The following is a 12,334-nucleotide window of genomic DNA, read 5'->3' as shown; positions in this document are numbered from 1 at the left end:
GAGCCTGCCCAGGTGGGGAGGGCGGGGTATAAATAAAAGTTTATTATTATTATTATTATTATTATTATTATTATTATTATTATTATTATTATTATTATTATTAATTCGGCAGTGCCTACTACCTGGTCCTTTTTAAACTGGAGATGCTGAGGACTGAACCTGGGGCCTTCTGGGAGTGAATCAGCCCAACAGTCACTTTTTAAAAAAAAGTGATACGCGTGACGCACCTTTGTAAGGAAAATCGACATATCTGTCTTCAAAAATGATTGGCAGCGTGCTCCAGTCTCCATCAATGTCGAGGCACTCTACAGGTAAGGGTGGCATGCTGGTGAGGTACTCAGAGTTCCGGACTTCTGTAGAAACCTGACTGTGTTGCTGGATGCTGTTGTGAAAGGAACAAGGGAAAGCAAACGTTGAGTTTCAGTGCGATGCTGACGCTGCATTTCCTGCGAAAAATGAACTCATCGTGAATTCATTTCTCTTTACTTTGGACATCGTAACAATAACCTTAAAGGAAATGTGGAACATCTAGCAATATTTGGAAAACGCTACATACCAGAAGCACATCAGGTTAGCCTGTATCTTACCCAGGGCTTTTTTTGTTTATAGAAAAAGCCCAGCAGGAACTCATTCACATATTAGGCCACACACCCCTGACATCAAGCCAGCCAATCCTGTGTGTTCCTGCTCAAAAAAAGCCCTGATCCTACCTCTCTACTAAGCAGAGCTGGAAGATTTCCTCCAGCCTAAAAGGCCTTTTTTCCCCAGCCGTTGTCACAGACAACTTATACCAACCCTGTAAGGCTTTCAGGGCCAGAGACATTCAGAGGTGGTTTGCTATTTGCCTGCCTTTGTGTCATGACCCATTCCTTAGTGGTCTCCAGGGCTCTTTTTGTAGCAGGAGCTCTTCTGCATATTAGGCCACGCCCCCCTGATGTAGCCAATCCTCCAAGAGCTTACAGGGCTCTTCGTACAGGGCCTACTGTAAGCTCCAGAAGGATTGGCTACATCAGGGGGTGTGGCCTAATATGCAAAGGAGGCTCCTGCTAGAATTCTACCCCTGTAGCCAATCCTCCAAGAGCTTACAGGGCTTTTAGTACAGGGCCTACTGTAAGCTCCAGAAGGATTGGCTGCATCCGGGGGCATGGCTCCTGCCACAAAAAGACCCCTGGTAGTGTCCCATCTAAATATTGACCAGAGCTGACCCTGCTTAGCTTCTGAGATCCGATGAGATTGAACTAGCCTGGGCTATCCCAGTGAGGGTCTAAAGGCCTAGGGGTGTGCAGCAGACCCGTAGCCACGGGGGAGGGGGAGCACAGGGGCATGCCCCCAACCCCCCTTGGACCTTTATGGCCCCCACCTTTCCCCAGCCCCTACTCTCTCTGTCGCCACTTTGCTGGCGGCCCTGATCTCCATGCCGCTCTGGTGGCTCTGCCCCCTCCGCACAGCACCTCCCCCTCTCTCCTTCCCTCCCACTCACTCACTCACCAACCCGGCAAAACAGTAAAGAGCGGGCTCCTGGGTCTGTTTCAAGGTGCCCCACCTCTGCCCCTGCCAATCACGGGAATGTCCTGAGCGCTGAACGTCCTGAGTGCGCCAGAAAGCCGGTGTGCGCCAGAAAGCAGCTTTTCCCGCCGATCAGGTGATCCAATACATTTTTTCCCCCAACTTCCATTCCATTTTTTGCATGCATGCTGTTGTGTCCAACAAATGGCAATGTGAATGGTGATTTGATCATCGATAAATAGCATAGATTTCAGGTTTTCACGGCTGGTAACATCATTAGGGTTTGTAGAGACTTTCGGGCTCAAGTGCCGTGTTCTACTGGAGAAAGTTTTTCTTCTAGACGTTTCGTTCTCGGCTGCGGAGAACATCCTCAGTGGCGTTGCAGCCGGAGCAGCCAAGAAGGTCAGAGCTCCTGCTCCGGCTGCAATGCCACTGAGGATGTTCTCCGCAGCTGAGAACGAAACGTCTGGAAGAAAAACTTTCTTCAGTAGAACACGGCACTTGAGCCCGAAAGATTCTACAAACCCTAATGATAAATAGCATATTTGTGAGTGGCTATTATTAGACAATCCAAACCTACAGGAGTTCAGGTGTCCCTCATCTATATCACCCTCATGAAAAATTATTCACGGTCTTTGAAATTCCACAACGGAGGGTGCTGAAGATAAACCTCACTTCATGTCCTTTTTTTAAAAAAATGGTATCCGAAATTATTTATATGCACAACGTAGATGAGATGCAACAAAAAGTTACTTACAGGCTTTCCTGAAAAGTCAACCCAGCCGACTTTTCCTGCTCAGTATAAAAGAAAGCCTCTGAGAATCTTCTTACCTGGGAAGAAACACACGAGTTACTCTTCGTGTCATCTTCAACACAGCAAATGCCGACGGTAACTAATTTTTAAAGAAGCGGCACAAAAATCAAACCTGCCCTGCTTACCTGCCTGTTTTTCTCCCTGTTAAAATGACCTTGTGATGCATTTGCAAAATCAAAACGGAAGAACCTAAGAAAAGCGCTACTGGATCAGACCAATGATCCATCCCATCCAGCATCTGTCTCACACGGCGGCCACCCAGTTCCTCTGAATGGCGAGAAACCATGTTGGATCAGGCAAATGACCCATTCAGTCCAACACCCAGGTGTCATCAGGAGGTCCACCACTGGGCCAGGGCCCTTGCCACCCCCCCCCCCCAAAGCACCAAGAATACAGAGCATCACTGCCCCAGACAGAGAGTTCCAACAATATGCTGTGGCTAAAATGATAGACCTCTGCTCCATATGCTTATCTAATCCCCTCTTGAAACTGTCAATGCTTGTAGCTGCCACCACCTCCCGTGGCAGTGAATTCCATGTGTTAATCACCCTTTGGGTGAAGAAGGACTTCCTTTTGCCAGTTCTAACCCGACTGCCCAGCAATTTAATTGAATGACCGCGAGTTCTCGTATCGTGAGAAAAGGGGAAAAGTGCTTCTTTCTCTACCTTCTCTATCCCATGCATAATCTTGTAAACCTCTATCATGTCACCACTCAGTCAACATTTCTTCATGATAAAGAGCCCCAAGTGTTTTAGCCTTTCTTCATAGGGAAAGTGTTCCAACCCTTGAATCATTCTAGTTGCCCTTTTCTGCACTTTTTCCAATGCTATAATATAATATAATATAATATAATATAATATAATATAATATAATATAATATAATACATAACACAAGGTATAATCTTCGATACAAAACATTTGCATTGAAATGTTTGAGGTGCATAAAAGAAACTAGTAATGCTCCCACCAGAACAATGTTTTTGCATTTGCAGTTCATTTATGATAGAGAACTTTCCTCAGATATTCTACCTTGCCACTCCACAACGCACCCAGAGTCAGATTCTGCTGGAATACTTAAAAGCACATTCAGAAACTCAAAAGATTATATTTCTGTTATCTTTTAATGCTGCTAAAGTATCCCAGAGTCTCTTTGTTCGCCCTTGCAGCTAAGGAGATAAGATCAAGAGCGATATTGAGTGTTGTAACTTCTCGAGGTTGGCCCTTCTGGGAACTTTTATGATGTTATCTGGGAGTTTTGTTGTTTGTGTTTGGTTTTGTAATGGCCAATGGGTATACACAATAAAAGTGTGACTGACTGACCTACTGAACTAGTAATGCCTAAAGATGAACATAGTACCCTAAGTTGGTTCCAGCCAACTTTTCCATTGGTGCATAAGGGAGGATGGCTGCCCTTTGACCAACAAAAAGACCATGCCTGGGATCATGGATGAATGGATGAAACTTTCATCACGAAAGCCATATGGGACAGGAGCTTTAATGAAAAGAGAAATTAGGTGATATTGAGTGAAAAGTTGGCTGGATCCAACTTCTAGGAACGTTTATTGCATCAGTTTCTTCAACCAAGCATCGCTGGGTACTGTTTTGTGACGTTACCCTTAGAGTGTGGTGCTCCTGAACGAGATAGGCTGTGACTTCAGGATGCAGGGTTACTCCCTCCAGAAACTGGGTCCAGAGCGCCAAAAGGTGAGAGCAAAGCCAGGTGAGATCTTTGCTGATCTGCTCTGCTATCTTCTCTGGGTTATTCAGCATCTAGAACAACACAACAACCGTTTTTGCACACGGCTTACCTCGCAGTCACAATCCTGTTCCCTCCGCAGCATCTGTCGGATTTCCCACCATCTGCGCCGGAGTTACAGGAAGTGCCACGGCTTTTGCGTAGCAAACGTAAACTGGGTTTTAGCGGTTTACGTTTGCTACGCAGAAGCCGCGGCACTTCCTGTAACTCCGGCGCAGATGGGAAATCCGACCAGACGCTGCGGAGGGAACAGGATTGTGACTGCGAGGTAAGCTGTGTGCGAAAACGGTAAACATCAACATTATCAGGTCAAATTAGCGCTAAGGAAAACGAACGGGTGCCTTCATACATGCTAAACAATGCCGTTTCAATCCACTTCAAGTGACCATTTGCAAGTGGATGTTGCCATCTCGCACAGTGAAATCCAGTTGCAAAGTGGACTGAAAGTGTCTGCATTTAGTCTGCATGAAAGCAAATATATATAAGTTTGGATAAGTTTGCAGAAAGCTCAAAATATTAGAACAAATTGAGATGCATTTATGCAGGAGAAACCAATATCCACTGGACACAACACCAGCAAAGTTAATAACATCCTCCCAAAGCACTTAGATTTGATGCAAGATTCCCGGTCATAGGACATGCAGGTGATTCAGATAACAGGAAGAGTACGACAGGGGTCCTCAACTCTGGTCCGGGGCCTGTTAGCAACTGAGCCATGAGTTGCATAATTATCTCATTATATATTACAATGCAATAATGCAATCATAGAAATAAAGTGCACAATTGTATCATCCCGACACAATCCGCCCCGCCTCACCCCCTGGTCCGTGGAAAAATTGTTCTCCATACAGGACTTTTTTGGTAGCAGGAACTCTTTTGCAACAGCGGCTCCATGGGGAAGCCTGCCCTAGGCCGGGCGCCCCGTTCTGCACTCTGTGAAAGCGACAGGGAGCAGCAGAGTGCCTTCACCTCAGAGCGTGCTTTGTGAGGCTGCTGTAACTCCAACCCTGCGCCTGACGCAACAGTGGAGAGACAGGCAGCCTCGCACGGCGCTCTGCGGTGCAGGTGCACTGCTGCTCCCCATCGCTTTCGTCGGTATTTCCCTTGCCACGGAGGCGAGGGCAGGTGGGAGGGCAACATGGGCGCCCACCCGAGGCTCTCAACGGCACCCTTGCCAGAGCCACACTGCAGACAGCTGCCTAGTTTGCCTAGTGAAAGGGCTGGCCCTCCTCTTCTGCATATTAGGCCACACACCCCTGCTGTAGCCAATCCTTCTGGAGTTTACAGTAGGCCCTGCAGTGATAGCCCTGTAAGCTCTTAGAGGATTGGCTACATCCAGGGTGTGTGGCCTAATATGCAGAGGAGTTCCTGCTACAAGAAAAGCCCTGCTAGAACCTCTTGTACGGTTCTGAAGCTCCGCGGTATCCCTAGACCCAAGAAGGAAAGCAACGAAGTAGCTCTTCCGTTGAGAACAGCGTCATATTCTTAGAAATTGCCCCATAAATCTGCAGCATGGTTTTGGCATCTTTCATTTATTTACAGCACACTCCTAAAACAGAGTTATGCTCTCCTATATCCATTCCAGTCAACGAATGTATAAGGTTGTAATTCAAATTTTACTTTTTTTTTTTAATCTTTTGTTGTCAAGTCACAGCTGATTCATGGCTACCCCATAGGGTTTTCAAGGCAAGAGATATTCAGAGGTGACTGGCCATTGCCTGACTCTGCAAAGCAACCCTGGTGTTCTTTGGTGGCTTCCCATCCGAGGACCTGTCTATCTAAGGGACTGCCTTTCCCCATTTGGAGCCAGTTTGGTGTAGTGGTTAAGTGTGCAGACTCTTATCTGGGAGAACCGGGTTTGATTCCCCACTCCTCCACTTGCAGCTGCTGGAATGGCCTTAGGTCAGCCATAGCTCTCATAGACCTTCTTCCCCTGTAGTGGTTAAGTGCGCAGACTCTTATCTGGGACTCTTATCTTATCTTGGGTCAGCCATAGCTCTCATAGACCTTCTTCCCCTGTAGTGGTTAAGTGCACAGACTCTTATCTGGGAGAACTGGGTTTGATTCCCCACTCCTCCACTTGCAGCTGCTGGAATGGCCTTGGGTCAGCCAGAGCTCTCATAGACCTTATTCCCCTGTAGTGGTTAAGTGCGCAGACTCTTATCTGGGAGAACCAGGTTTGATTCCCCACTCCTCCACTCGCAGCTGCTGGAATGGCCTTGGGTCAGCCATAGCTCTCATAGACCTTCTTCCCCTGTAGTGGTTAAGTGCGCAGACTCTTATCTGGGAGAACCAGGTTTGATTCCCCACTCCTCCACTTGCAGCTGCTGGAATGGCCTTGGGTCAGCCATAGCTCTCATAGACCTTCTTCCCCTGTAGTGGTTAAGTGCGCAGACTCTTATCTGGGAGAACCGGGTTTGATTCCCCACTCCTCCACTCGCAGCTGCTGGAATGGCCTTGGGTCAGCCATAGCTCTGGCAGAGGTGGTCCCTGAAAGAGCAGCTGCTGGGAGAGCCCTCTCAGCCCCACCCATCTCACAGGGTGTCTGTTGTGGGGGAGGAAGGTAAAGGAGATTGTAGGCCGCTCTGAGGCTCTGAGATTCAGAGTGGAGGGCGGGATATAAATCCAATGTCTTCTTTATATACACCCCAGAAAGCACTGCGTTTGGGAACTCTAAATTTGTTATCCATCCCAGGACCAAGGGAAGCCAGACTAAGCCCTACACAGGCTAGGGCCTTCTCAGTGGCAACATCGATGTTATGGAATGCTCTCCCAGAGGCCACAAGAGCCCTGTGGGATCTCTCCCAATTCCGCAGGGCCTGTAAAATGGAACTTTTTCAACAGGCCTACAACAACTAACGTGGAAGGAGGCTGCCACTGCTATGCCACTGTGCAACACTATCTGTAAGACCGCTAATAGATTTACAAGGGAACTGAGAACTGAGATATTGACATAAACAAGAGAATCACAGTAGAGAGTAGCAGGGGGGGAAAAAAAAACCCAACAGGTTTCCGTTACTAATACTTCTGGACTCCTCAGGAACAATTTTGAACTGGGGATCTTTGAAGAAGTGGAGGACCACGCTTCGTTTAATGGACATTAAGTTCTAATGGAAGTACTTGGAGTTTTGGTCCTTATATTTGTATTATTGAGGGTTCTACTGTCAGGGTATGAATGTCTTTAAGTGTTTTGTATGAGAGTGTTTGAGATAATGTATAATCTTTGTCTAGTTATTTTTCCTTGTATTAAACCACCTGACTTACAAAATCTCTTTTATAGCACCAAATGTTTAGTTCTTTAAAATGATTGATATATGTTTTTTTTGTTCTTTTAAAATTGTAATTTAAATTCTTTTATCGTGACTATTAGCCACCCAGAGCCTGCTTGTGGAGTGGGCGGCATATAAATCTAAAGTAAATAAATCGATACTTCAATAAATCCAAATACTAACCAGAACTGAGAACTTACTTAGAATTGAGAACTACTTAGCTTCTGAGATCTGACAAGATTGGGCTAGCCTGGGCCATCCAGGTTGGGGCAATTCGGATTGCATTATGGGTAATTCTACAGCCTCGATTACCAAAGTACTGTTTTTGACATATGCATCTCTGTGTAGGTGTAATTGTAAAGCACCATGTCTGCAAAAGACTACTTAGCAATGGTCCCTCTAACCTGTGGAGTCTCGTGAGCAAGAATTCTGCTTCGTGAGCTAATGGCATTAAAGTTGTGAGCAAGTGATTTGGCTACTGCATTTATTAGTTTGCTCTGGGGCCATCCTTCCTGAGTTAAGACAAAAATGTGAGAGCCAGAGGCTAAAAAAAACCCCTGGCTCACAGTAACTCAGTTTAGAGGGGAGAGAGGGAGGGAGGGAAGGAAGGAAGGAAGGAAGGAAGGAAGGAAGGAAGGAAGGAAGGAAGGAAGGAAGGGAGGGAGGGAGGGAGGAAGGAAGGAAGGAACGAAGGAAGGAAGGAACGAAGGAAGGAAGGAAGGAAGGAAGGAAGGAAGGAAGGAAGGAAGGAAGGAAGGAGGGAGGGAGGGAGGAAGGAAGGGAGGGAGGGAGGGAGGGAGGGAGGAAGGAAGGAAGGAAGGAAGGAAGGAAGGAAGGAAGGAAGGAAGGAAGGAAGGAAGGAAGGAAGGAGGGAGGGAGGGAGGGAGGGAGGGAGGGAGAGAGGGAGGGAGGGAGGGAGGGAGGGAGGGAGGGAGGAAGGAAGGAAGGAAGGAAGGAAGGAAGGAAGGGAGAGAGGGAGGGAGGGAGGGAGGGAGGGAGGGAGGGAGGGAGGAAGGAAGGAGGGAGGGAGGGAGGGAGGGAGGAAGGAAGGAAGGAAGGAGGGAGGGAGGGAGGGAGGGAGGGAGGAAGGAAGGAAGGAAGGAAGGAAGGAAGGAAGGAAGGAAGGAAGGAAGGAAGGGAGGGAGGGAGGGAGGGAGGGAGGGAGGGAGGGAGGGGGAGGGAGGGAGGGGGGGAGGAAAGGGAGGGAGGGGGGAGAAGGAAGGAAGGAAGGAATGTCAACAACTGCTTCACTAGAGGTAGTCTACTAAGGTAACCTTATCAACACTTGTGACAGTAAATCCCACTGAACTCCACTTTATTTATTTCCAAGGAAACATGTTCTGGATCGGCCTCTTGCATTTGGTGCATTCACTCTTCTTCCTTTCTTTAGACTTTCTGGCCGCTAACTACAAATTGTCCATTAGATGGTGCTGCTCTCCCCATAATGGAAAATTTCTAGTCTCTCCACAACCCGTCCTTTTCTGTTCCTGCCAGTCTTTTCCAGCACAGTGGACAGTTTTGTTTGTTTGTTTGTTTAATATAGTGGGTCCAACGCATGGAAGAGGCAAGGTGGCAGTGAACAGCAACTCTTTATTAGGTACAGCATAAGGTAGCCTGCACTTGAAAGACTGGTGAACGGGGCCAACGGGGGCCACCTATATACATTCAGGGTTCCCACGCAAACATGCTATTGGGTCATTCAAATCAGCAGGGGTAGCCGTGATTGGAGCAGGGCAGCAGGGATTTGGATCCTCCTGCCCATTGTTCCTGAGTCCCCAAGCTCAGTTCTTATGACTCCAATGAGGCAGGTAGGAACAACCTTTTAAGTCTTCACTTGTTTCTATGTGAAGGGGGCTACAGCACAGATTGCATTCATGCCAAGTCACCAGACTTCTATAAAGAGTTGAATAAACTAAGGATTTAAGAAACTAAGAAGATCGGTGGATCTTCTGGATTCGACTAGTGAGGGTCCATCAAGTCCAGCGTCCTGTCTCACATAGTGGCCAACCAGTTTAGGGTTGCCAGGTCCAATTCAAGAATTATCTGGGGACTTTGGGGGTGAAGGGTCAGCCATGGTTAGTGCTTGGTTCATTTAAGAAAAAACTAGGGCTTCTGTGCATTGAAAAGCAATGGCAAATCACCCGTGCTCATCTGTTGCCTTGAAGACCTCATTAGGGGTGGCTGTAAGTGGCTTAATACCATAGAAACATAGAGTTGGAAGGGATCTCCAGGGTCATCTAGTGCAACCCTCTGAACAATGGCGAAAACTCACAAATTCCACCCTGAAAATTCACAGGATCTTCAATGCTGTCAGATGGCCATCTAGCCATCACAACCTCCAAGGAAGGAGAGCCCACCACCTCCCGAGGAAGCCTGTTCCACTGGGGAACCGCTCTAACGGTCAGGAATTCTTCCTAATGTTGAGCTTGAATCTCTTTTGATTTAATTTCAACCCATTGGTTCTGGTCCTACCTTCTGGGGCCACAGAAAAAAAACTCCACACCATCCTCTAAATTACAGCCCTTCTTGAAGATGGTGATCCTATCACCTCTCAGCCGCCTCCTCTCCAGGTTAAACATGCTTAGCTCCATCAACCTTTCCTCATAGGACTTGGTCTCCAGACCCCTCACTATCTTCGTCGCCCTCCTCTGGACTTGTTCCGGCTTGTCTATATCCTTCTTAAAATGTGGTGCCCAAAACTGAACACAGTACTCCAGGTGAGGTCTTACCAGAGCAGAGTAAAACGATACCATCACTTCACGTGATCTGGACACTATACTTCTGTTGATACAGCCCAAAATTGCATTTGCCTTTTTAGCCACCGCATCACACTGTTGACTCATGTTCAGCGTATGGTCCACTAAGACCCCTAGAACCATTTTGCGCATACTACTGCTAAGACAAGTCTCCCCCATCCTATAACCATTCATTGGATTTTTCCTACCTTAAATTTATTGCTGTTAAAATTCAGCCTGTCAAGATCATCCTGTATCCTGTTTTTGTCTCCTGCTGTATTTAACCCCTCCCAATTTAGTATCATCAGCAAATTTAATAAGCATTCCCTCTATCCTTCATCCAAATCATTGCTAAAGATGTTGAACAAAACAGGCCCCAGGACAGATCCTTGAGGCACTCCACTTGTCACTCCTCTCCAAGAGGATGGGGAACCATTCACAAGCACTCTTTGGGCGCGATCTGTCCACCAGCAACAGACAGTGCTTTGTTTTTATTACAAGCTCTTCTAAAAGACATCCAGTTTAGATGTTCGGACTGCCCATGCCACAGCAAGAAGGGTCTTCAGAGGAGCAGCGTCTTCTGGGGGAGTCTGGAGCCCAGATCTGGGGGCCCATGGTTTGAGCCTTCCCTCAAAAGGGAAAGTGCTCCACGCATGGGTCACAATGGCAGCCTTCGGAAAGCAAAACGCACACCGATTTTGTGTTCTAATTCAATGTGTACTTCACAGTAGGCATTCCGCTGTGGCAGACAATCAGAATTTCTCTTCCAGACCTGTTTGGGAACCGCATACGTGATTGCATAACATCAGACGAGTACCTGAACCTCAGCAGAGAGTTGGGACAGCGTCTCTTCCACGGCAAGATCCTCTAGGAGAAGGAAAGGGAGACTGGTTACTTGAGAAGCACTGCTGCCTTTGGAACTGAAAGAAACTGTTCTTGGATGTGGAGGACCAAAGAAAATACATTTCCCCAAAAGGAAAGCAAAGAGTCTGCCATTCCGAATAAAAGCCATTCAAACAGACGGAGTCACTTCTCATGCAGTTTTTGAGGAACCCCATGATACCCAGAAGAAGAGTTTCTTTAGGGGTGGGGGCTACCATAAGACTGAGGGAGAAGAAAGGTCAGTATCGCAGGTTTTATGCCATTTGTTGTACTTCACATTTAACCCTAAGAAGAAGAAGTAGAAGAAGAGGAAGAAGACATTGGATTTATATCCCGCCCTCCACTCCAAAGAGTCTCAGAGCAGCTCACAATCTCCTTTACCTTCCTCCCCCACAACAGACACCCTGTGAGGTGGGTGGGGCTGAGAGGACTCTCACAGCAGCTGCCCTTTCAAGGACAACCTCTGCCAGAGCTATGGCTGACCCAAGGCCATGCCAGCAGGTGCAAGTGGAGGAGTGGGGAATCAAACCCGGTTCTCCCAGATAAGAGTCCGCACACTTAACCACTACACCAAACTGGCTCTTTGGTGACCCTTTAAACTGCTGAAAACACTGAAGTCACAGAGACAACCAAAAGAAATGTCATTAATACTCGAGCGTTCCTTACTCCAGATTCCCGATTCAGATGCAAACCTTGAATGGCATAAGAGAATGAAACGGAAACACAGACAGGATCCGAAGTACATATTACGGGCAAGGACAGCCAGGGTTTTTTTTGGTTTCTGTTTTCTTTTTTGTAGCAGGAGCTCCTTTGCCTATTAGGCCACCCACCCCTGATGTAGCCAATCCTCCAAGACCTTACAGGGCTCCTAGAACAAGAGCTTACAGGGCTCTTAGAACAGGAGGGTGAGTGTTGGTATTAGAGTAGGGACTGTCTAGCTAAACGTGTCAGGGCTTCTGTTTATTTGCTCCAACCTTTACTGTTTCATATTCACTATAGCAGGAGTGGCCAACGGTAGCTCTCCAGATGTTTTTTTTGCCTACAACTCCAATCAGCCCCAGCCATTGGCCATGCTGGCTGGGTCTGATGGGAGTTGTAGGCAAAAAACATCTGGAGAGTAACCGTTGGGCACCCCTGCACTATAGCACTAAATCTTTATCAGCCATTTATTATTTTAGAGCACTAATAATAAACCTTTTTTTGTTGTCATAGTGCGTGGGTTCTCATGTCTCCTTGGTCACAGTTAAGAGGTATTTATTAATAAAGAAGACAAGAAGAAGAAGAAGATGATGATATTGGATTTATATCCCGCCCTCCACTCCGAAGAGTCTCAGAGCGGCTCACAATCTCCTTCACCTTCCTCCCCCACAAC

General features: G+C 47.2%; 1 protein-coding gene across 1 annotated transcript in view; it reads right to left on the bottom strand.

Annotated features, from left to right (window-relative positions):
* The window catches only part of FAM135B (family with sequence similarity 135 member B), a 209,186-nt gene that overhangs the window by 27,275 nt on the left and 169,577 nt on the right, over positions 1 to 12,334 (bottom strand). The window contains exons 9-12 of the mRNA XM_060243091.1: positions 10,898 to 10,947; positions 3,935 to 4,090; positions 2,264 to 2,337; positions 228 to 382 (exon numbers count right to left, since the gene is read on the bottom strand). Coding sequence (XP_060099074.1) covers positions 228 to 382; positions 2,264 to 2,337; positions 3,935 to 4,090; positions 10,898 to 10,947 — 435 coding nt within the window. The remainder of the gene's footprint in view (positions 1 to 227; positions 383 to 2,263; positions 2,338 to 3,934; positions 4,091 to 10,897; positions 10,948 to 12,334) is intronic.

This window comes from Heteronotia binoei, chromosome 7, assembly GCF_032191835.1.
Source record: "Heteronotia binoei isolate CCM8104 ecotype False Entrance Well chromosome 7, APGP_CSIRO_Hbin_v1, whole genome shotgun sequence".
NCBI classification, from domain to species: Eukaryota; Metazoa; Chordata; class Lepidosauria; order Squamata; family Gekkonidae; genus Heteronotia; species Heteronotia binoei.
The sequence above is the reverse complement of the archived record's forward strand: the minus strand, read 5'-3'. Positions and strand labels throughout refer to the sequence as shown.